This window comes from Onychomys torridus, chromosome 10, assembly GCF_903995425.1.
Source record: "Onychomys torridus chromosome 10, mOncTor1.1, whole genome shotgun sequence".
Lineage (NCBI taxonomy): Eukaryota > Metazoa > Chordata > Mammalia > Rodentia > Cricetidae > Onychomys > Onychomys torridus.
In genome coordinates, this window is record NC_050452.1 from 86454078 (window position 1) to 86475942 (window position 21865).

The 21865-nt window shown below is 38.8% G+C and overlaps 1 protein-coding gene across 7 annotated transcripts in view; it reads left to right on the top strand.

The window, feature by feature from the left end:
• Positions 1–21865, top strand: part of Ankrd17 (ankyrin repeat domain 17) — a 141989-nt gene that overhangs the window by 100446 nt on the left and 19678 nt on the right. For all 7 annotated transcript variants that reach the window (XM_036200399.1, XM_036200400.1, XM_036200405.1 and 4 more), the window contains 10 exons: positions 1958–2100; positions 2679–2892; positions 3397–3572; positions 4409–4571; positions 9241–9336; positions 10362–10478; positions 15275–15446; positions 16739–17186; positions 17803–17958; positions 19484–19633. In XM_036200399.1, coding sequence (XP_036056292.1) covers positions 1958–2100; positions 2679–2892; positions 3397–3572; positions 4409–4571; positions 9241–9336; positions 10362–10478; positions 15275–15446; positions 16739–17186; positions 17803–17958; positions 19484–19633 — 1835 coding nt within the window. The remainder of the gene's footprint in view (positions 1–1957; positions 2101–2678; positions 2893–3396; positions 3573–4408; positions 4572–9240; positions 9337–10361; positions 10479–15274; positions 15447–16738; positions 17187–17802; positions 17959–19483; positions 19634–21865) is intronic.

A 21865-nucleotide genomic window follows, 5' to 3' on the forward strand; every position in this document is an offset into this window, starting at 1 on the left:
ATGATTGTCTAGCATATTTTAATGATTTCATCATCCTTAACACCACAACTAACCAAGTCATGACAACTTAAGATTTTCCTTTCTGCTACAAAACTTTATCTATAAACACATTGCTTTCATTTGGTGTCATTAAAACAGGTGTTGAGAAATAATTGGTATGATTGGGAAAATCAATTCAATATAAAATTACATAATAAAATTTAGGGAAACATGAAATTTGTAAGCATTTATTTTTACTTTATTATGTGACAGATGCTATAAAACACTCAAGCCATTTAAAACAGATATGCTAGTTCATGCCTGTTACTGGCTTGTGCCTATGCCTCCTGGACTTGGGAGTCAAAGGCAGAAGGGTTGTTGCAAGCTTGGCCTATATCAAGGTTAGTCATGGCTATGTAGTCAGACACTACCATTCAACAAAACAATACAAAATAGGCCAACAGATAGTTCAGCATGTAGAGATACTTGTGCCACCAAGCCTGACAATCTGACTTTGATTTTTCTACACACATGCTAATTAATAAATGTAAGAAAAAGAAAAAAACAAGTAAGGTAGGTGGCTCCTTGTGTCAAAGTACACAAGAGACCCTGCCTTGGTGAGGTGGATGGTGATCGCCAACTTCTGAAAGTTGTCTTCTACCTTCCCACCCACATTCCATATGGGCCTGCATGTATACAGATTTACAATAAATTAAAAAGTAAAGCCACTTAGTCTTGCTAGTTTTAATGAAAGTAATCTATAGCTTTAAACAAATAAAGGTTTTTAACTGATTTATCTTTGAATGGCCAAAAAGCACTTAATGCTCAGTAATTTAGCTCTCAGAGAAATGGTCTTGAAACCCAGAAGTCGTATCAGCCAGAACTCCTGCATTGTTGGTGAGGTTTAACTAGTACAGCTGTTCTTTGGACCAGTCTGATAGTGTCTTAAAAAGTTATGCGCCCACGATTCTATTACCAGATTTAATGCTGTGCCCACAGGCACAGAATATTATTCAGGTTGTTAAGGTAGTTAGAACATGGAAAAAACTTTCAACTCTTCTGTTAGTTTAATAACAAAAAATACTGATTGCCAGATGTGGCACACACCATTAATCCCAGTGCCTTGGGAGGGGAGGCAGTCAGATCTTGGAGTTTGCCACCAGCCTTATTTACATATTTGAGATCCTGTCTCTGGAAGGAAAAAAAGAGTGATTGAAGATTTTAAAATTTCAATGCATTGATGATGAGACAGTTGTGTAGCCTTATCTGCTGGAGGAGTGGGATAGGGGGATGCTGGCTATAGAATCAGAAAGTCTCCCTGGTACATGAGCAGGCTTTTTGGAGCCCACTCCTATGATGGGATGCCTCCAGCAGCCTTGATGCTTGGGAAGGGCTTGGACTGCCTCTGCTGGATGTGGCTCCCCATGGGAGGCCTTGCTTTCTTGTGGGGAGGAAGGGGGGGTGGGTGGGAAGAGGGGGATCTTTGATTGGTGTGTAAAATGTGTAGAAAATTTTTCTTAATATAAACACAATTTTAATGCATTCGGGGTTGGGGATTTAGTTCAATGGTAGAGCACTTGCCTAGCAAGCTCAAGGCCCTGGGTTTGGTCCTCAGTTCCAGTTTAAAAAAATAAAATAAATAATAATAATAATGTAGTCATATGTACATATAAAATAAATCTCATCTAATGCTTTCTTTTGTAACTGGTAAAAGTGATAAAAATATTCATTCTAAATAGCCTGCCACAACATCTGAGGTCTGAATCTTCTGTAAACATTCATTAGATTTCTAAGCTTTTGTTTCCCCCCAGCTTGAGAGCTCTCTGTTGCTTATAAGAACTTTATCGTCTACGGCTGTAAAGATGAAAGAACTTTCTCATTTTGTTACATACCAGAAAAAAATCAGAAATATACCTTTGAAATTGTCTTGGCTTTAGAAAGCATATTTCTTACTTTTTTTTTTTTTTTTTCCTACCAGGTGGTGGAGTTGTTGTTAGCTCGGGGTGCAAATAAAGAACACAGGAATGTTTCTGATTACACACCTCTAAGCCTGGCTGCTTCTGGTGGCTATGTGAACATCATCAAAATACTGCTAAATGCAGGAGCTGAGATAAATTCGAGGTAAGTTTTATTCTTTGTAGAGATGTTATTAAGAATATTGTGTTGTAAATGTTATTTTAGTGTTATTAAAAACTTTTATTAAATTTAAAAACTTTAAATTATTCAAGAATTTAAAATGTTTTATGTAACTGAAAAATGCAAACTACTGTTCTCAGGGAACTAATGGCAATGTCTTTCTTAGTGTTTATTAAATAGTCAAATATTTGCTTCATCATAGGATGGAGAATTCATACCCTAGCTTGTTGTTGGTCTCTAAGAAAGTTTTAGTAGTATCGAAGAAGATTCAAGGTCTGAGAAAAGTAGTTAAAATTTTAAATAATCCTACAGAAAGAAAGAGTTTTAGCCAGACTTGGTAGGTGGTCCACTGCTATCTATAATTGATGTGCTTGGGAGGTTGATCATGAATACAGGATCATTCTTAATCACCATAGCCAGTTAGAAGCAAGCCTGGACTACAGGATATACTCTTTCCTCAAAAACAGACAACTTTATATTCAAAGTTGTTTTAAATCATGGCCGTATCTCTGCTGTGATAAAAGTTTTGTTTCCTTTTGTTTCCCCATATTTCTCACCCCCAGAACCGGTAGCAAATTGGGCATTTCTCCACTGATGTTAGCAGCTATGAATGGGCACACGGCTGCAGTTAAGCTGCTCTTAGACATGGGCTCTGACATAAATGCTCAAATAGAAACCAATCGGAACACTGCCCTTACCTTAGCCTGCTTCCAAGGAAGAACTGAAGTGGTTAGTCTTCTGCTTGATAGAAAAGCAAATGTTGAACACAGAGCTAAGGTAAGAAAGAAGCTGGAACTTACCATTTGTCAGCTCTTTGTTATGATGACAAAATACCTGAGAAATCATTTTAGAAATGGAAACACAGGTTTATTGTAGAAGTTATGGTTTTATTACTTTCTAGTTACATTAGTCTACTATATATAGTTAAAATTCTTTACCTCTTATGAAAATACTTGGGCATACATTTTTATCGGCATTATTGGTAGGTTAATTAGCTGAAAACAATGCAATTTTGAAAGAACATGAAACATGTAGTGTCACTCATATCAGTGGACTTGGATCTTATTCAAATCCTTTTTCCCATACTGACTTTAGGTAAAATTAATTTTTAATTAAATATAACTCAAACAACTGTCAATACAAATTTATGAATCTGTAAAAACTATATCATATTGCTCCCTCAGATTGTTAACATTTTGGCTATTTCTGGTCTCTTCCATAGTTTTTTTTTTTTTTTATTGTTTTTTTTTTTTTCATTTATTTATTTTCCATTAAACCTAGACTGGCCTCACCCCACTAATGGAAGCGGCCTCTGGTGGGTATGCAGAGGTGGGCCGAGTTCTTTTGGATAAAGGTGCTGATGTTAATGCCCCTCCAGTGCCCTCCTCAAGAGATACAGCTTTAACCATAGCCGCAGATAAAGGGCATTATAAATTTTGTGAACTTCTCATTGGCAGGTATGTTATGAACGTATCCTATGTAAGTGTTAGAATTCTCTGGGCAGTGTCACTGTGTAAACAACCAAATGTAATTACTTCTGTAACTTATGTTTTCCTCACTCTTACACTGCTTTAGTTGACAGTAACTATTCAGTATTAGACAGGGTCAAGGGGAGTTGCTGGAAGGAAGCTTCCTGCCAGGTTTCAAGAAAAATGCTTGTCAAAGACCAGCTAGCTATAGTGGCACACACCTTTAATCCCAGCTCTTGGGAGACAGAGGCAGGTGGATCTCTATGATTTAGAGGCTGGCCTGGTCTACATAGTGAATTCCAGGACAGCCAGGGTTATGTAGAGAGACCCTATCTTAATAAATAAAATAAAATGAAATCTTAAAGGCCTTTGTGTGGCACCCTACATATTTGGTTCTGAGTACTCTTAACTGTTATTAACAGTACCATGAGTCTTACCTACTTTGATGTTAGCAGGACCCTAAAGTTGTTTTGTTTTTTTTTTTTTTTTCTCTCTGTACTGTAAATACATGGATACAAATAATTTGAGATGGGTATTGCCTCATAGGATACTGTTTGTCTCCAAGATACTATTTATTTATTTGCAGAATTCAGAGTTATATAGTTATTTTTAAAATAAGGAAGCATATATTGAACATATGGATATTTAATTTGATAGTTAGAAATTCTCTGTAATACAATTCTTTAAAAAAATCCATTCATCCTTGAGTATTTCTTTTCCTCAATTAATTTTCACAGTTAATTTTTTTTTTTTTTTTTTTTTTTTACTGCTATCCCTATCATTCCATCTCATGTAAGAAAGTGCTATCTGTCATTCATTTCCAGGGGAGCTCATATCGATGTGCGTAACAAGAAGGGGAACACTCCGCTGTGGCTAGCAGCAAATGGTGGACACCTAGATGTGGTTCAGCTATTGGTGCAAGCAGGTGCAGATGTAGATGCAGCAGATAACCGCAAGATAACACCTCTCATGGCTGCATTTAGAAAGGTAGCACATCTCATCCTCATTTACTGGCTTTGCACATGGTGGGATGTGCTGGTGAGAGCTTGGCTAGTGATTGTTCTAGACTTATTTTTATGATGTAATAGCTTTGGTGAAAGCAGTAATACTATGTTCAAATGAAATGCTCTACTGGCAAACCAAATAGATCTAGTATTTCAGAAATGCTGTGAATGTGATTCATACTGGGGGACATCAAAACTAAGGATACTGGTAAGAAGATAATCTAGGCTGGCGAGCCAGATGACTCGGGTAAAAGTGTCTGACATGCAAGCCTGGCAACTTGCAAGTGAATTCTGGAACTTACATAATGCTAAAAAGAGAACCAACTTCACAAAGTTGTCCTCTAAGCTCTACATGCATGCCCTAACATAGGCACCCACATTCATAAGTCACGGGTATATGCATACTTAGTAATGAGTAAAACAAAGAGAGTTTTTTAGGGTTTCTATTGTTGTAAAGAGACACCATGACCATGGCAACTCTTACAAAGGAAAACATTTAATTGGCTTGCTTACAGTTGAGAGGTTTAGTCCATTATCATCGTGGTGGAACATGATGGTATGCAGGCAGACATGGTGCTGGGAGCAGGAGCTGAGAATTATGCATCTTTATCTACAGGCAACAGGTAGTGAACTGTGACACTGGGTATGGCTTGAGCAGATATGAAACCACAAAGCCCACCTCCAAGGTGACACACTTCCTCTAACAAAGCCACACCTCCCAATAGTGCCATTCCCTATGGGTTTATGGGGACCAATTACATTCAAACTGCCACAGATATTCTAAGTTGCACATTCAAAATCTAGTTATAATATTAATATTTAGATGCTTTTTTACATTACCATTGTAAAATAAACTAAGGGTTTTTTCTTGGTTTTTTTTTTGGTTTTTGTTTTGTTTTGGGTGGGGGGTTGTTTTTGGTTTTTCAAGACAGGGTTTCTCTGTGTAGCTTTGCACCTTTACCTGGAACTCACTCTGTAGACCAGGATGGCCTTGAACTCACAGAGATCTGCCTGGCTCTGCCTCCCAAGTGCTGGGATTAAAGGCTAAGTTTTATTTTATCATTGATTTTATTTATTTGTTTATTGGGGTTGTTTGGTTGTTGCTTGGTTTCGGTGTTTTGTCTTGTGTTTTAGTTTGGCTTTGAGACAGGATCTCACTATGTAGCTTTGACTGGCTTGGAACATGCTCTTATACCAGGTTGGCCTCATACTAAGGCCAACTCATAGGCTTGCCTCTGCCTCTAGAGTACTAGGACTAAAGGTGTACACAGTGAGCATGGCCTTAATTGTTGGTTTTAAATATTAGGGGGACAAGATCAATGACAATCTCACTATCAGTAGTTTACTTTAAAGTTAGTGTACTATATGAGAATTTGAGTGAAGCAGAAGTAGCGTTTTCTCTGTGGAGTGCTATTGCACAGAGCTGTGTGTGTTTTGATTACATCATTTGCTTTAAAACATACCACTCAAAACTTAATGTGGGTTTAGCCCAATTTGTTTCTTAGAAAAACAAGATCATTATTTCAGGAACTACATTTGTTTACTCTGAGATAGAATGTTTTGGCCTAAGCTGGCTTGAATCTTACTATATAAGATAGGGCTTGGGGCACTGGAGAGATGGCTCAGTGGTTAAGAGCACCGACTGCTCTTCCGGGGGACCGGAGTTCAATTCCCAGCACCTACATGGCAGCTAACAACTGTCTGTAACCCTAAGATCTGATACCCTCACATAGACATTCTTGCAGGCAAAAAAATAAAAAATAATTTAAAAAAAATAGAGTTTAAGATAGGGCTTGAACTTCAGCTTCAGCCTTTCTGGTGGAGACACCTCTATCTATATAAATTGTATTTTTAAAATTGATTTGAAGCAGTTTAGATTGTATTACTTTAAAAGATTCCTTGTTGGGGATATAGCTTAATAAGAGAGTACTTGTCCGGTGTGCATAATGCAGTGGACTTAATTTTAACACCACAAAAACCTAGCATTCATAAAAGTACTTTGTAGATACTAAAGCATGGACTATTTTTAGTATATAAGTTACAAGACATCATCTTTCTCTCGTTCTTTCTGATTCTTGATCATATTTTGTCGTTGATGATGGTTAGGATTAGATTTTTTTGTTCCTTTCTTTTCTCTTCTGTCTCCCCTCCCCCAGACAGGGTCTTCTTGTGCTGGAACTAAAGGTGTACACCACCACTTCCAGTTACTGTCTCTTGTTCTTTACTTCACAATGCAGATTTTTGTTTTGTTTGTTTGTTTGTTTGTTTGTTTTTCGAGACAGGGTTTCTCTGTGTAGTTTTGGTGCCTGTCTTGGATCTCACTCTGTAGCCGAGGCTGGCCTCAAACTCACAGAGATCCACCTGCCTCTGCCTTTCAAGTGCTGGGATGAAAGGCATGCACCATTGCAGCCCAGCCACTTTTGCTGATTCTTAGGGACTACATAGCCACTTACTTTTTCCCATTCATATTCAGATCTGCTCTTCCTAGTGTCTTCTTCTCTAAGCATAATTGGCTGAATCATCAAGTTAACCTTCCTTCCCTCTCCACTGTAACATGAATTGCTAAATGGTCTTATTAATAGAAAAAACCCGGAGCCAGATATTGGGGTGAAAACTGAAAGATTAGAGAAGCAGAACAAGGCATAGCCAACGTTACCTTACTAACTCCTCAGCCGATCCTGTTTCTACGAATCCTCAGACCGAAAGCCTCTGAGTCTTCACCCCTGAGAGTGTCAGTTGAACTGCTACTTAGTTCCTGTCTCCATCCAGCCACGTCGCTTTCTGGGATTAAAGGCATGTGTGGTTTTCAAGTAGAGGCATGAGATCTCAAGTGCTGGAATTAAAGGCGTGTGCCACCACTGCCTAACTCTGTTCCCAATGTGGCCTTGATCTGAGATCCAGAGGATCTCTGCCTTCCAATTGATAGGATTAAGGGTGTGTGCCACCTCTGTTTGGCCTGTGTCTAATCTAGTGGCTGGCTCTGTCATCTGATCCCCAGATAAGTTTATTAGGGTACACAATATATCACCACACTCCACTGTGTTAGTGTTCTCTTGACTGGTTTGCTCTTCAAAGTCACCGCAATGTACTGTTTGTAGATCTCACCTTCCATTGTGAATCCCTAATGGAAGAGTCATGTTGTTGCTTACCTCCTGTCTGCTGACTTCTGTCATCAACTACAATGCTCATGTCCTTCCTCCTTATTTTCTAGTTACTTGTTTTTTGGGTAGTTTAAATCTCACCTTCACAAATTGTTCCCATTTGTTAGAACTTCTAAAACCTTTCTATGAAATCTATGATCCTCCTGCAGTCCTTTCTTATTTTTGTCGTTTATTTTGATTTTTTACAAGTACCAGAGTGACTGGAATAGATCACCAAGTCCAGCAGCTTGCCTACCTATATTCCCCCTCTCCCTCTTTCTTTCTTTCCAATGAATGCTGATGCGGGAGGGTGCTATATGAATGAGTTGTGGCATAGAAGTGTTTTACGGACTGTGAGTATTCATTTAAAGCCTTTAAATGATAAAACAGATAAATACAAATTAAAGGTAAATTGCCCAATTTTCTCACACCTGTAATTCCAGCATTTTGGAGGCTGGGGCAGCACCTCACAGAACAGATTCAATACTGGCCTTGATATAGTGCGTACCTTAATTTTAGTACTGAGGAGAAAGAAACTTGCAGAGATGAGCTAGAAGACAGCCTGGTCTATCTGTAGTGACTTCCAGAACAGTCAGGACTACAAAATGAGATGCTGTCTCAAAAAAGAGGGGAGATAAGGAAATACCTCAAAGGCAGCTTGGGCAAAATGGCTTAGCAGGTAAAGGTACTTGCCATGCAAGACCGGCAAACCCACATGGAGGTGGAAGAAGATCACTGAATCCACGCATGACAGAAATAAATGCACGTGTGTGTAGAAGGATGCACATATATGCATACCTGTGCAAACTTCTGTACAAAGACTTAACTACTGTCTATCCCTATTATCTAAAAGGATAGCAGCTCGTAATCATAAGTATGAACAACAGTTTTGTGTGTGTTTGAGTGTGTGTATGTGGTTTATCTCTGTGTAGTGTAGGCTATCTTGGACCTTTCATACTTGGATTATAGGTATGTGCCATCACACCTCTTTGGAATAGTTTTTACTCTTTTTTTTTTTTTTTTTTTTTTAAGGCAGTGGCATACTCTGTAGTCCTGGCTGTTCTAGACTTGATATGCTAGCCTGACTGGCCTTGAACTCACAGTGGTCCCCCTGCTTCTCTGCTGGGGATTAAAGGCATGTGACACCAAGCCTGGCAGTTAATTTTACTTTTACTACTTAGAATTAAAAAACGAATGAGAGCAGGGAAGACGTTGACGTTTGTAGACTATTTTCTCATTGGGTGTCTCTCACTTTTCTCCATGCTGATATTTATTCATTTATTTAGAATTTTAGTCCACATTGTTCTGTATTTTGTGAGAAGATGAAATTAACAATGTGGTTTAACTTGTTAGAAGAAAAAGCTCTGCTTTTCCTTTTACTATAAATACACAGTTAGGTCTTTACTTTGTGCCGTTAATATTAACTAGTGTTAATATTCTTTCAGACAGTGTATATATTTATTGAACTCTGTTGGCATATGTTTTTGATCTGACAGTAATATCTGTTTTTAGGGTCATGTGAAGGTAGTACGCTACTTGGTCAAAGAAGTCAATCAGTTTCCATCAGATTCTGAATGCATGCGCTATATAGCAACCATCACTGATAAGGTAATGTATTATTTAAATTCACCTTATGTATGAGCTGGAATTACTTTTGGTTAATACAGCTTTCGTGCCAGTAAACTCATTGTAGCAAAAAAAATACTACATAGCAGTTTTGTTTCTGTAATATTTATCAACTTTATAGGATTTACCTAGATTTGTAATGTATTCTGAGAATAAGAATACCTTGAATCCTTAAATACCAAGAAGTTGAGGTGTTGGGAGTTGAGATAAATTAAAATTTATTTTGTTTTATTTTGGATTTTAAAGACAGGGTTTCTCTGTATAGGACTTGATGTTCTGTAACTCACTCTGTACACTCGGCTGGTCTTGAACTCAGAAATCTGCCTGCCTCTGCTTCCTGAGTGCTGGGATTAAAGGCATTGCACTACCACACCTGGAGTAAATAGATAATTTGAAATTTTTGTTTGTTTTTTTGTTTTTCATGACAGCGTTTCTCTCTATATTCCTGGCTGTCCTCAAACTTAGAGATCTGCCTGCCTCTGCCTCCTGAGTGCTAGAATTAAGGTGTGTAGCGCCACACCTGGCTCGTGTTTTTACTGATAGTAATACAAGGAATATTCTTTGTTTTGAGAATGAAATCACTAAGTTAATGCTCCTGTACATGCTTTACATCTGTTTGTTGTTTACATTGACCCCATTTGTATGGAAAATTGTTATGGTATATATGTTTTTTAATATTTTATATTATTCTTGAGTGGCTTACTTACATGTATTTATATACACTGTATACTATGTGCATATGTAATATGTTTGATTTTTTTTTTTTTACTCAAAATATAGGACTAAGTTTCTGGGTGTGAATTTTGAAAATGGGAAGCTCTTTCTTATGGTTGTTTTGGAAATATATAGTTTGATATCTATACATCACTACCTCCTCAATACCCCTCACCCCCATCCCTGGCCCATTTTTCATTTTTAAGTGCTTTAGTGAAGGTCATGTTTTTAAGAATCTGACTAAATGTGAATTGTCCTTTAAGGCTAGAAATGTCTCCAATTTTTCATTGCAGGAGATGCTGAAGAAGTGTCATCTTTGCATGGAGTCAATAGTACAAGCCAAAGACAGACAGGCTGCTGAAGCAAATAAGAATGCCAGCATACTGCTGGAAGAGCTGGACCTGGAAAAGGTGATGGAAGCATTGGTACTTGGAGACCAAGCTTTATCGTTGGCTGTCTGTCCTCTAAACTTAGTCTTTCCATGATGTTTGACTTTGTTCTCTTTTGGAATGCATTGTTATCATAGTGGTCAAGCACTTTATCAGGTCTGACTTCTAGTACCACAGGGGCAGTAAACATTGGTTTCTTTCGTTTTTTTGTTTGTTTGTTTGTTTGAATCTTAATAAAATTTTATTAGCGGGATCATGTGGATCTAGAATTTAGTGTTACTTCAGTTAAAGTTCTCTACTGCAAGGCACAATTGACTAGTGAAACACAGTCACTCAGAGCATTTAATGTGTGTGTTGGATTTGGAGTAATTGGGCAGTTGATGATTTTGTTTTTGTTTCTAAGACAAGGTGTGAATCCCAGGACAGCCTTGAACTTGGCATACATGTATTCTAGGCTGATTTCAAACTATAGATTATCCTGATTCAGTCTCCACTGTCTCAGAACTATAGACATGCTAACTTGTTCATCAAGTTGTTTGTTTTAAGTGACAGACTTACCTTACATGTTTCTTTTTCAAACAGTAAACTACTTGGGCAATCCCTGGCTCTCTCTATACGCTCCCTTTTGACAACTCATTCTCACTACCTTATGACCCAGGCTCTCTCAGATAGTCATTGTGGCAGGAAAATAGTTTGAGGTCTAAATTCTGCTATTAATCTTCTTATTTTTTAAGATTTACTTTCCTGGCCAGGCAGTGGTAGCGCATGCCTTTAGTCTTGGCACTTGGGAGGCAGAGGCAGGTAGATCTCTGTGAATTTGAGGCCAGCCTAGTCTACAGAGATAGTTCCAGGACAGGCACCAAAACTACACAGAGAAACCCTGTCTCGAAAAACCAAAAAACTCCCTTATCTTTCTGTTTTGCCTCAGTCTCACTAGTAGGATACTGCGACTTTTATTTCTTTTATATACTAAGTACCATTGTTTCCAAAAATGAGAATGCTTATGTGCAGGAAATAAGACTATCTGTGCACAGGGGGGGGGGGGGGGGGGGGGTGGTGCCTGTGTGTTAGAATCTGGGGAGGCTGAAGGTGTTGGATCCCCCTGGAGCTCAAGTTAAAGGTGATTGAACACCAAACAAGGGTCCTTGGAACAAATTTCAGGTCTTTGCCAGAGCAGTAAAAGCTCTCACCCACTGAACTTTCTCCAACCCTAATTTAAAAATTATAAGTGATTATAGAAATCATGTGTCTTTATCATTTACTCATTAAAATAAGATCAGCTCGTTAGGTTTTTTTTGTTTGTTTGTTTTGTTTTGTTTTTTGGTTTTTCTCTTCGTTAGTTTTTTATGATAATAGGGATTGAATTTGGGGCTTTGTGCATGGTAGGTGAGTATTCCATCACTGAGCTATGTCCTTGGTTTTTCTTTTGAGACAGGACTTTCGATGTAGCCTATACCAGCATCAGACTCATTGTGTAACCTTAGACATCCTTGAATTCAAGATCTTACTACCTCAGCCTGCTGAGTGTTGACATTAGAGTATACGTAATCAGTCAAATAAGTCAGGTGTGGTGGCGCATATCTTCAATTCCGACACCCAAGAAGCAGAGAAACAGGTGGATCTTTCAGAGTTTCAGGCTTTTTCGGTCTACATGAGTACTAGCCAAGCCAAGTCTACTTAGTGAGATGCTGTTTCAAAAAAAAAAAAAAAAAAGTTTTATTTACAAAATAGTCATGCAGGGTTTTGTTTTTTTTTTGTTTTTTTTTTTTTTTTTTTAATTTTTTTTTTTTTGTCCTCATTCCCCTCCCTCCCCAGTTGAGGCCCGAACTCAGGGCCTCTAGCGCTCTACCACTGAGCTAGGTCCTCAGCCCCTCCTTTTTGTTATTTTGTCTTTTTTTTTTAAGTCATGCAGTTTTATACATGTAAATAATAATGTACTTGAATTGCGGATCCCTAATTCCTATTCATTACCCTCTTCTAATGTCTTTCTCCAAATCCTTCTATTTTTGTATTTAAGAAATGTAGTTAGAATGTAGTTAGTCTTCTACTTCCCAGAATTCTCTACTCTTTTGTCCCGCCTATACTTCCTGCCTGGCCACTGGCCAATCAGAACTTTATTTACACAGAGCGATATCCACAGCACTTCCCCTTTTCTTTCTTTTTTTTTTTTTAAGGAATGTTTTAACTTTTACATAGTACAGTTACGTATAACAAAACAATTATCAAGCAAGAATTACAGTTATAATATTAAAGAAGATATCCTATCTATCTTATATTTGTGAGTCTAAGGTTTTATATCTAACTTATCTTTTATCATAATTGAGGAAATTATAACAATCTAGTCTTCAACCACATCAAAGACCTTAGAAGGATATAATATTACCTGAGAACCGGGAGAAGGATGTAAGCATTTTTTCGGGAGTCTTGCAGGGTAGACAGAGACAGCTGGCAGCCTGGACAGTCACCTAATGTTCCTTTGTAAAGTTGGGGCATTTGTCTTCAGCCCACAGGGCTAGAGTCTCTTGGTCACTTCTCTCAGTGTCCTGTAGAATGTCTGGCAGTTTCCTCTGCGAAGCAGGAACCTGAAGGACCATTTTGTCAAGCAAAGTTTAGTGGTCACCTTTCTATGGGTCCTGCATGTCCAGTTAACCAAGCAGTCCAGGCAAGAACAGTTTCTTGCCCAAATGGCTATTTTTGCCAAGGTGAAGATAAGATATGAAGTGTCTTCAATGCCCATCCTTGTCTCTGAAGTAAATCGGTGTTGCCGGGAGCAGACATGTCTCACTGTCCAGAAATTCTAAATTTTAAAAATATTTTAAATGCCATATTCTGAAGGTCTTTGAAGTATTTGAAGATTACCTATCTATCTGAAATATGTCTATGCATATCTAGAAGACTTAACTAACATGGCTATGAGTATGATTATCATAGATGACTAATTATTAATCTATTTTTAATTATCCATTTCAATTTAAAATGAGCTATACAAACATAATACCTTAAACACGATTAGAAATATACACACAGTATAACAAAATTAACTTTAAGTTTGTATCAATAAACTAAAATCTATACCAATGTAAAACATTTTAAACAAGTTGTTGTTCTTTAGAAGTTCCTTAATCTACCCTTTCATCCTATTATATCTGTATCATATCCCCTTTTCTTCTTTAGAAAGATCTCATTTATAGTCAAACTGCTTTAAAGAAAAATATTGGTTTTTTTCTGTCCCACACCAGAGGGCTCTTCTGATATGGGACACAAGAACCTTTTTTTTTTTTTTTTTTTTTTAGCAATATGTCTGGGTTTAGAGAAGGAGTGAGCCAATTCCATCTCCAAAGCCAGCTTGATAATTTTGGGAATGTGGGCGTAGTTTCTCTTACTACTTCCTGCTGGAGGCGGGCACTGTATCTTATGGGGACACAAAGAAAATTTTAGGATTATGGAGTAGTCCATGAGGGTGAACCTCTGAGCCAGTTTCCTTGAAACCATTCTGGATGTCGGATCATCTGGGCCATGGTGTCATTGGAGACATTTCAGGTGGTCTTGGCTGATCAAACCTGATATATCTTAATCTGGAACAAATCCACAACCTCTGGCTTTCTGTGGAAACAAAAGCAGAGACTCCTTTCCAAAGCAACATATCCTTATATACAAATTTCGAAGTCAAGGTACCTTTAAAATTTACATATTTGTTTAACTCAACAGCTTTTATGATCAAATCTTTTTCTGTGGTTAAAAATCCCAAAGACAACATAAACCAGATTGTCTGTGTAATATCCATCTTTGTAAGATTGAAACGCCACTGTGGCTGCTGGCTCCGCCCACCTCAGCTTCCCAACATGGCGGTGGTACAGTTTACCACCAGCTCTGGGTCTGGAGTCATGTGTACCATCAACTATTAGAAGCAGTTCTATCAAAGCAGCGCATAGCCTAGAAATCTTTTTTTTTTAAACTGGCAAAGGCTAAATCCACCATGCAGCAGAGCAAAGTGCTGCTTGTAGACTCCTCATTCCCGCCACAGGGCAGGTCAGACACACACACCAGAAACCCGCCATAGTAGCTCAAACCGGCAGGCTGCCGCTAACTTGAGGGAGACAACTAGGAAGCTGTTTTTAGCTCCAATTTAGAATCTTTTTTTCTCAGGTTTTAGGTGGAAATTCTTGCCCCACGTTGGGCGCCATTTGTAGTTACAGTTTTCCTGCCTGGCCCACAGTCAGGACAAATCTCTCTTACCTGCCAGTCCCATAGTCGCTCAGACCCAACCAAGAAAGCACACAGAAACTTATATTGCTTACAAACTGTATGGCCGTGGCAGGCTTCTTGTTATCTGCTTCTTCTATCTTAAATTAACCCATTTCTGTTAGTCTATACTTTGCCACATTGCTTGTGGCTTACCAGTGTCTTTACATGTTGCTTTTCATGGCGGCGGCTGGTGGAGTCTCTCTCCAGTCTTCTACTTCCCAGAATTCTCTACTCTTTTGTCCCGCCTATACTTCCTGCCTGGCCACTGGCCAATCAGAACTTTATTTACACAGAGCGATATCCACAGCAAAGAAAAAGCTTGATTGCGGCTTGACATTTTAAAATGTCCTGGAGCTCACAGATACTGTCCTACCTGTGTCTACCACTTTGCACAAAATTAGTGTCTTAAGTGTGGTTGCAGTAGCATCTAGCACAAGCGATGAGTTGAATCCAATGATTTTGAATTGTAAGATTTCTTAATTGCCTTGTAATAAGTGGCATTATATATATGTCCACTTTTATTCGAAGTAAGCTCTAGTGTTGTGGTTTTGTTTTGTTTTATTTTTAAACAGTTAAGGGAAGAAAGTCGAAGGCTGGCTTTGGCTGCCAAAAGAGAAAAGCGAAAAGAGAAGAGAAGGAAGAAAAAGGAAGAACAAAGAAGAAAATTAGAAGAAATTGAAGCCAAAAATAAGGAGAACTTTGAACTCCAAGCTGCCCAAGAAAAAGAAAAACTTAAAGTTGAAGGTATTTTTTTCCAGACAAGCATCCAGTTTGAGATTGCAATCAAAGTCATATACTTAGCTGCACCTAGTAGCTGTTAATTCCAGTTACTTAGTAGGCTGAGGTAAAAGGATCTCAAGGTCAGGACATGTGGATTATACAATGAGTTCAAGGCCAGAGTATAGGGCTTGGTCAAACTGTCTCAAGAATTTAAAAGAGTGCCAGGCAGGTAGCTCTGCAAACATGTGCCTATCATGTGCTGAGTCCTTTGTACTAAAATACATATATATATTTATTAGCTCAGGATAGGCATGGTGGTGTACCATGGTAACCCCAGCATTTGGTAAGTGGAAAGCAAGAGGGTTAGCAAGCACTTCAGGGCATCCTGGCTACAGTCAGTCAAAGGCTAACTAGGCTGCATAAAACCCTGTTTCAGAACGCAAAGTACAACTACTCCTGCTAATTTTAAACGTGACTATCTTTACTTTTAAATTGGATGTTGTGGCACATATTTATAATCCTAGCGTTCAGAGACTGAGGTAGGTCGATTACTGAAAAGTCAAGGCTAGCCTTGACTGTATAATAAAACCCTGACTCATATCTTGTTTTTATTTAAATACCAGTCAGTTAACTTAAAAATGGTTTTAACTATTTGAGGACCAAAGGTGAAAAGTGGTTATTTGATTTATTGACTCATTCCCCACTTCACTGTTTAGATTTTGGTTTGGGGTTTGTATTTTGTATTGTTTTTTGATTTTGAGATACTTTTGCTGTATTTAGCTCCTGCTAGCCTTACATTCTACATCCTCTTAACCCCAACCTTTCAGGTGGCTTAGAGTATAAACATTTTCTTCCAGTCTTTATTTTTAAAACTTTTGGGAGCTGGGCGGTGGTGGCGCACACCTTTAATCCCAGCACTCGGGAGACAGAGGCAGGCAGATCTCTGTGAGTTCGAGGCCAGCCTGGGCTACAGAGTGAGTTCCAGGAAAGGCACAACGTTACAGAAACCCTGTCTCGAAAAAACAAAACAAAAAAAAAAAACTTTTGGGTACATTTGCTTAGTCTTTCTCCCCCCCTTGTTTACATGTAAATGTGTACATTATATGTAATGACATAATTACTTGAATATTTTCTCAGAAAGTTACATTATTTTATATATCCATAGTAATATTATTGTACTTAAATTAGTGATTTTATAAAATGTGATACATGATTCATGTGCATATTTCCCAAACTGTTCCCAAATACTCCTTACGGTTGTCGGTTGTATCAGTTCTCATCAGTGAATGACTAACTCACTGTTGCTACTTTTACAGAAGAACCTGAAGTCTTGACAGAGCCTCCGAGTGCCACTACCACCACTACCATAGGAATATCTGCTACCTGGACTACTTTGGCAGGTTCCCATGGTAAAAGAAATAATACCATTACTACAACCAGTTCAAAGAGGAAAAACAGGAAAAATAAAATTACTCCAGAAAATGTCCAAATTCTATTTGATGATCCACTACCAATTTCATACAGTCAGCCAGAGAAGGTGAATGGAGAGTCCAAGAGCAGCAGTACCAGCGAGAGCGGCGACAGTGACAACATGCGGATTTCCAGCTGCAGTGACGAAAGTAGTAACAGCAACGGCAGCAGGAAGAGTGACAGTCATTCGCCAGCGGTGGTCACCACCACTGTGACCAACAAGAAGCAGCCTTCTGTTCTTGTTACCTTTCCAAAGGAGGAGAGAAAATCCGTTTCTGGCAAGGCTTCCATAAAGTTAGTTCCAAGTTCTACTTTTGCTGGTGTCATGTAAAACACCTTGTTGCTAATTTTCTGTCTATCTTTCTTTCTTTTTTTTTTTTGAAACAAGTAAATTAACTATTAAATATTTTTGTATGCTAAAAAGATTAAGCTGTTGTTTAGATTTCCTGCTGAGAAAATAAATTATTTTTACTATGTAATTTTTTGTGATTGTTAAAATTAGCTTATGGAAAGTATTGATAAATGAATCAGGACATGCTGACACATGCCTGTAATTTCAGCATTTGGGAGGCTGAAGCAAGAGAATCACAGGTTCAAAACCAGGTTATGCTACATGTTGACTTGAGTGTAGGCTGAACTATGTTGCAAAACCCCGTCTCCCAAGAAGAAAAAAGTATTGATGTGTAGTTTCACAACATTAGGATTCTACTCCACTAAATTTACCCCTGTTGTTTGTTCTTAAAACTGGCTCTTTGTTATTCCTTGTGGACTAGTAGATAAAGTAGTAGGAACAAATTCCTCATGTGTTCTCTTTAATTGGTCTTACACAATAAGCTATGTCACTTATAACCTTTATCATTAATTTTCTGCATCTGTTCATTATTAATGTGCTTTCCCTCCTTTGTTAAAGATTGTCAGAGACTGTCAATGAAGGGACCAGTAATTCTCTGTCAACTTGTACAAAATCTGGTCCATCTCCTCTTTCTTCTCCAAATGGGAAGTTAACAGTAGCAAGTCCTAAGCGTGGGCAAAAGAGGGAAGAAGGATGGAAGGAAGTTGTAAGGAGGTGAGTGATTCTTGGGTTACAGTTAAAGTCCTCCCACCATTCTCAGAGTTGCAGACAAACTCATCCTAAAACTAAATCTTGTCAAGAGACAGCCCCAAAAGTCGGTGTTTTAAAAGGAGAAGTGAGGTGGTGGTAGATGACTCTTAATTCCAGTGTAATTCTCTGTGTAGCCCTGGCTGGCCTCGAACTCAGAGTTCTTCCTGCCTCTGCCTCCCAAGTGCTGGGAACCCTTCACCAATGTGAAGATTTAAAATTAAAATGTGCCAGCCCTGGTGGCACATGCCTGTAATCCCAGCACTAGGGAGGTGCCAGCAAGAGGAGCAGGAGCTTAATGTTACACAGTGAGTTTAAAGCCAGCCTGGGCTGTCTGAGGTCCCCATTTGTTCATAACAAACAAATTAATAAATAAAATTCAAACCGCTTGCTACTCTTCCAAGGGACCTGAATCCAATTGCCAGCACCCACACAGGCCAGACACCCTTTTCTGACCTCCACAGGCCACCTGCACACAACATGGCATACAATCATGTAGATACACATAAATTGAACCAGCTTTTCCAAGTTGTCCTGTGACCTCCACATGTACTTCCTGACACATGCATGCACACACCCCCACTATAATGTAAGAATCCTTGTAATTTTGCAAAGTGGGGCATAATAGTTAATGCCTATAATCAAAGTACTTGAGAAGTGGAGGCAGGAAGATTGATTTGGAATCTGTAGACTCTGTCCTACATAGCCCAAACAAGCCTTAAATTCACTGTAGAGCTGAGGATGACCTTCAATAAGAACTGATCTTCCTGCCACCAATTCCCTGCACCTGGCAGGCTTACCCTAGGTGATTTTTTTTTTTTCTTTTTCAATTTGTAGTAGTCTTTTCTTTTTCCTCACATGACTTTGAATTTTTGTATATCTAGATAATTAAATGCTTCTAAAAAATTCAGAGAAACAGAATTTTCCTATCATTCTTTGAGGTAATACATTAGACATAAGTTAAAGATGAAAGGTACCTAAAAGAAGCCTTCCTTGGACCATTAGGCTAAATTAGATCCTTCAACTTTCCCTGTTAATTTGCACCACCAGGATTTGCAGTGGCACAGTGCACGTCTACCTAGTATATGCTGCAGGGATATAATAGGATGGTAGTCAAGAAAACAAACAAGAAGATGAAAGATCAGGCTAGCCTGTAGCTCAGAGAGATACACCTGCTTCTGCCTCCAGAGTGATGTATTAAAGGGGCCTTTTGTTTGTTTGTCTGGATTAAGAATAAATAAACAGCTGGGTGTGTTGGTGCACCCCTTTAATCCAAGCACTCTGGAGACAGGCCAAGATTGCCTTTTCAAACTAGCCCAAAACTACATAGTGAGATCTTGTATTTATTGCTTATTTAAAAAACAAAAAAAATAAATATAAGAAGCTTACATAGCAAGTCTGTTCTCCATCTTACTTATAATTTCTTATTTTATTATAACTATTGATAATGATTTGTCTTAATTTATTAATTTATCTTTCAACTTTTAAACAGGTCAAAGAAAGTATCTGTTCCATCAACTGTGATATCTAGAGTGATTGGAAGAGGTGGCTGTAATATCAATGCTATTCGGGAATTTACTGGTGCACACATAGATATTGATAAACAGAAGGACAAGACTGGAGATCGAATAATAACTATAAGGCAAAGCTTTATTTCTGCATTTTCTTTTTTTCTGTTGTATTGTAACTCAATGAAATGGAACCATTTGAGTAGCATTTTGTGTTTGATTTTGTGGGGGGGGGTGGGGGGGTGTGTGGTGTGGGTGTGAGTGAGGGGGGGTTTCTTGCTGTGAAGAGACACCATGACCAAGGCAACTCTTTTATTTTATTTTTGTTTTGTTTTGTTTTGTTTTTGAGCTCAGGATTGAACCCAGGGCCTTGCACTTGCTAGGCAAGTGTTCTACCATTGAGCTAAATCCCCAACCCGACCAAGGCAACTCTTATGAAGGAAAACATTTAATTGGGGTGGCTCGCTTACAGTTCAGAGGTTTAGTCTGTTAACATCATGGTGGGATGTGGCAGAGTGCAGGCAGGTGTAGTGCTGGAGAAGTAGCTGCAGGTCTGACACCTTGCAGGCAATCGGAAGTCAACAGAGACTGCATGCTATCCTCAGCATAGGAAACCTCAAAGCCCTCCCCCATAGTGGTACACTGCCTCTAACAAGGCCACATCCATTCCAACAAAGCCTAGTAGTGCTGCTCCCTGTGAGATTATGGGAGCCAGTTACATTCAAACTACGTGTGTGTGTGTGTGTGTGTGTGTGTGTGTGTGTGTGTGTGTGTGCGTGTGTGTGCGCGTGCGCGCGCGCGCCAGTGCAAGTATATTTAAATGCATATGACTGTCAGAAAACAGCCTTGGGTGCTGATCTTCTGATGCACTTTATCTTGTTTTGTCTTTTAATTTCTCAGTTATATTTGTGTGTGCCATCAGATGCCAAAGACCTCACATTCCCTGGAACTGGAGTAATAGGCTACCTGGCACAGGTTTTGGAAACTAAATTTGGGTCCTCTACAAGAATAGTACATGCATCCTTAAACCCTTAAACCATCTCTCTAGCACCCCCTTTCTTCCTTTGGCAGGGAGCCTCTGAATGGCCGGGAACCTTCTATGTAGGTACACATAGCTGGCTATTGAGCCCAAATGCTACCCATCTCCACCTTCCCACCATTCAGATCATAAGCTTGCAGATATTGTGTATGCCCAGCTTTTTACTCTAATGTGTTGTGTTCTCAAGTCAAACTCAGGTTCCTGTGCATGCAAGACAAATACTTTACCAAGAGAATTATCGAAGGGGTGGAGGATGTGTGATGTGTGTATGTGTGCTCACATTGCAGGGGCAAGAGAAGAATTTCCCCTCTCATAGTCTGTCACTCTATCTTATTGAGGTAGTATCATTCAGTGAACCTGAAGCTTGACGTTTAGGCTAATCTGACTGAACAGAGAGTTGCCAGGACCCTTCCATAAATAATGCTGAGGTTATAGGCGTATGTCGTTATACTCAGCTTTTATGTGTTGGGGATTCAAATTCATGTTCTAATCCTTTGTGCGGCAAGCACTCTTATTCATTGAGACATCTCCCAGCCTTTATGTTTTTAAAGGATAGTAATTGTATGAGAATTGGACCACACATCTTTAATCTTAGCAGAGGCAGGTAGGCAGGCAGCTCTCTTGTGACTTTGTGGCCAGCCTGGTCTTCATAATGAATTCCAGGACAGCCAGGGCTATGTAGTGAGACCTTGCCTTTTAAGAAAAACAAAAAAACAAAAAAACAGGTGTTTGGGAATACAATTATTCCTAGTCCTTTTTCTAATTAATATATTCTTGTGACATGTTTTAAATACTGTTATGGAAATTTGAAAAATTCTTAAAAATTTGTCTTGAGCCATTAGTAGTAAATCTCTAACACCTTTTGTTGTTGTTTTTGTTTTTCAAGACAGGGTTCTCGGGGCTGGAGAGGTGGCTCAGTGGTTAAGAGCACTGACTGCTCTTCCAGAGGTCCTGAGTTCAATTCCCAGCAACCACATGGTGGCTCACAACCATCTGTAATGAGATGAGATCTGGCATGCAGGCAGAACACTGTATACATAATACACAATAAATAAACCTTAAAAAATAAAAAAAAAATTTAAAAAGACAGGGTTTCTCTGTGTAGCTCTGGCTGTCCTGGAACTTGCTTTGTAGTCTTTAAGGAAGGAGGTACTTAATCCATTTCCTAGTCATATTTTCTTCCTTTCTTGCTTTTCCCTCTGCTAGAATGGCTAGGTTGTCACAACCTGCCGCATCCCGAGAAAAGGCAAGCAGATACCCTTTGGAACATTTGTTTCTGAGGTTTCCATACATAAGCTTAATCAAAAGTTTTCCTGAAGAGCCAACA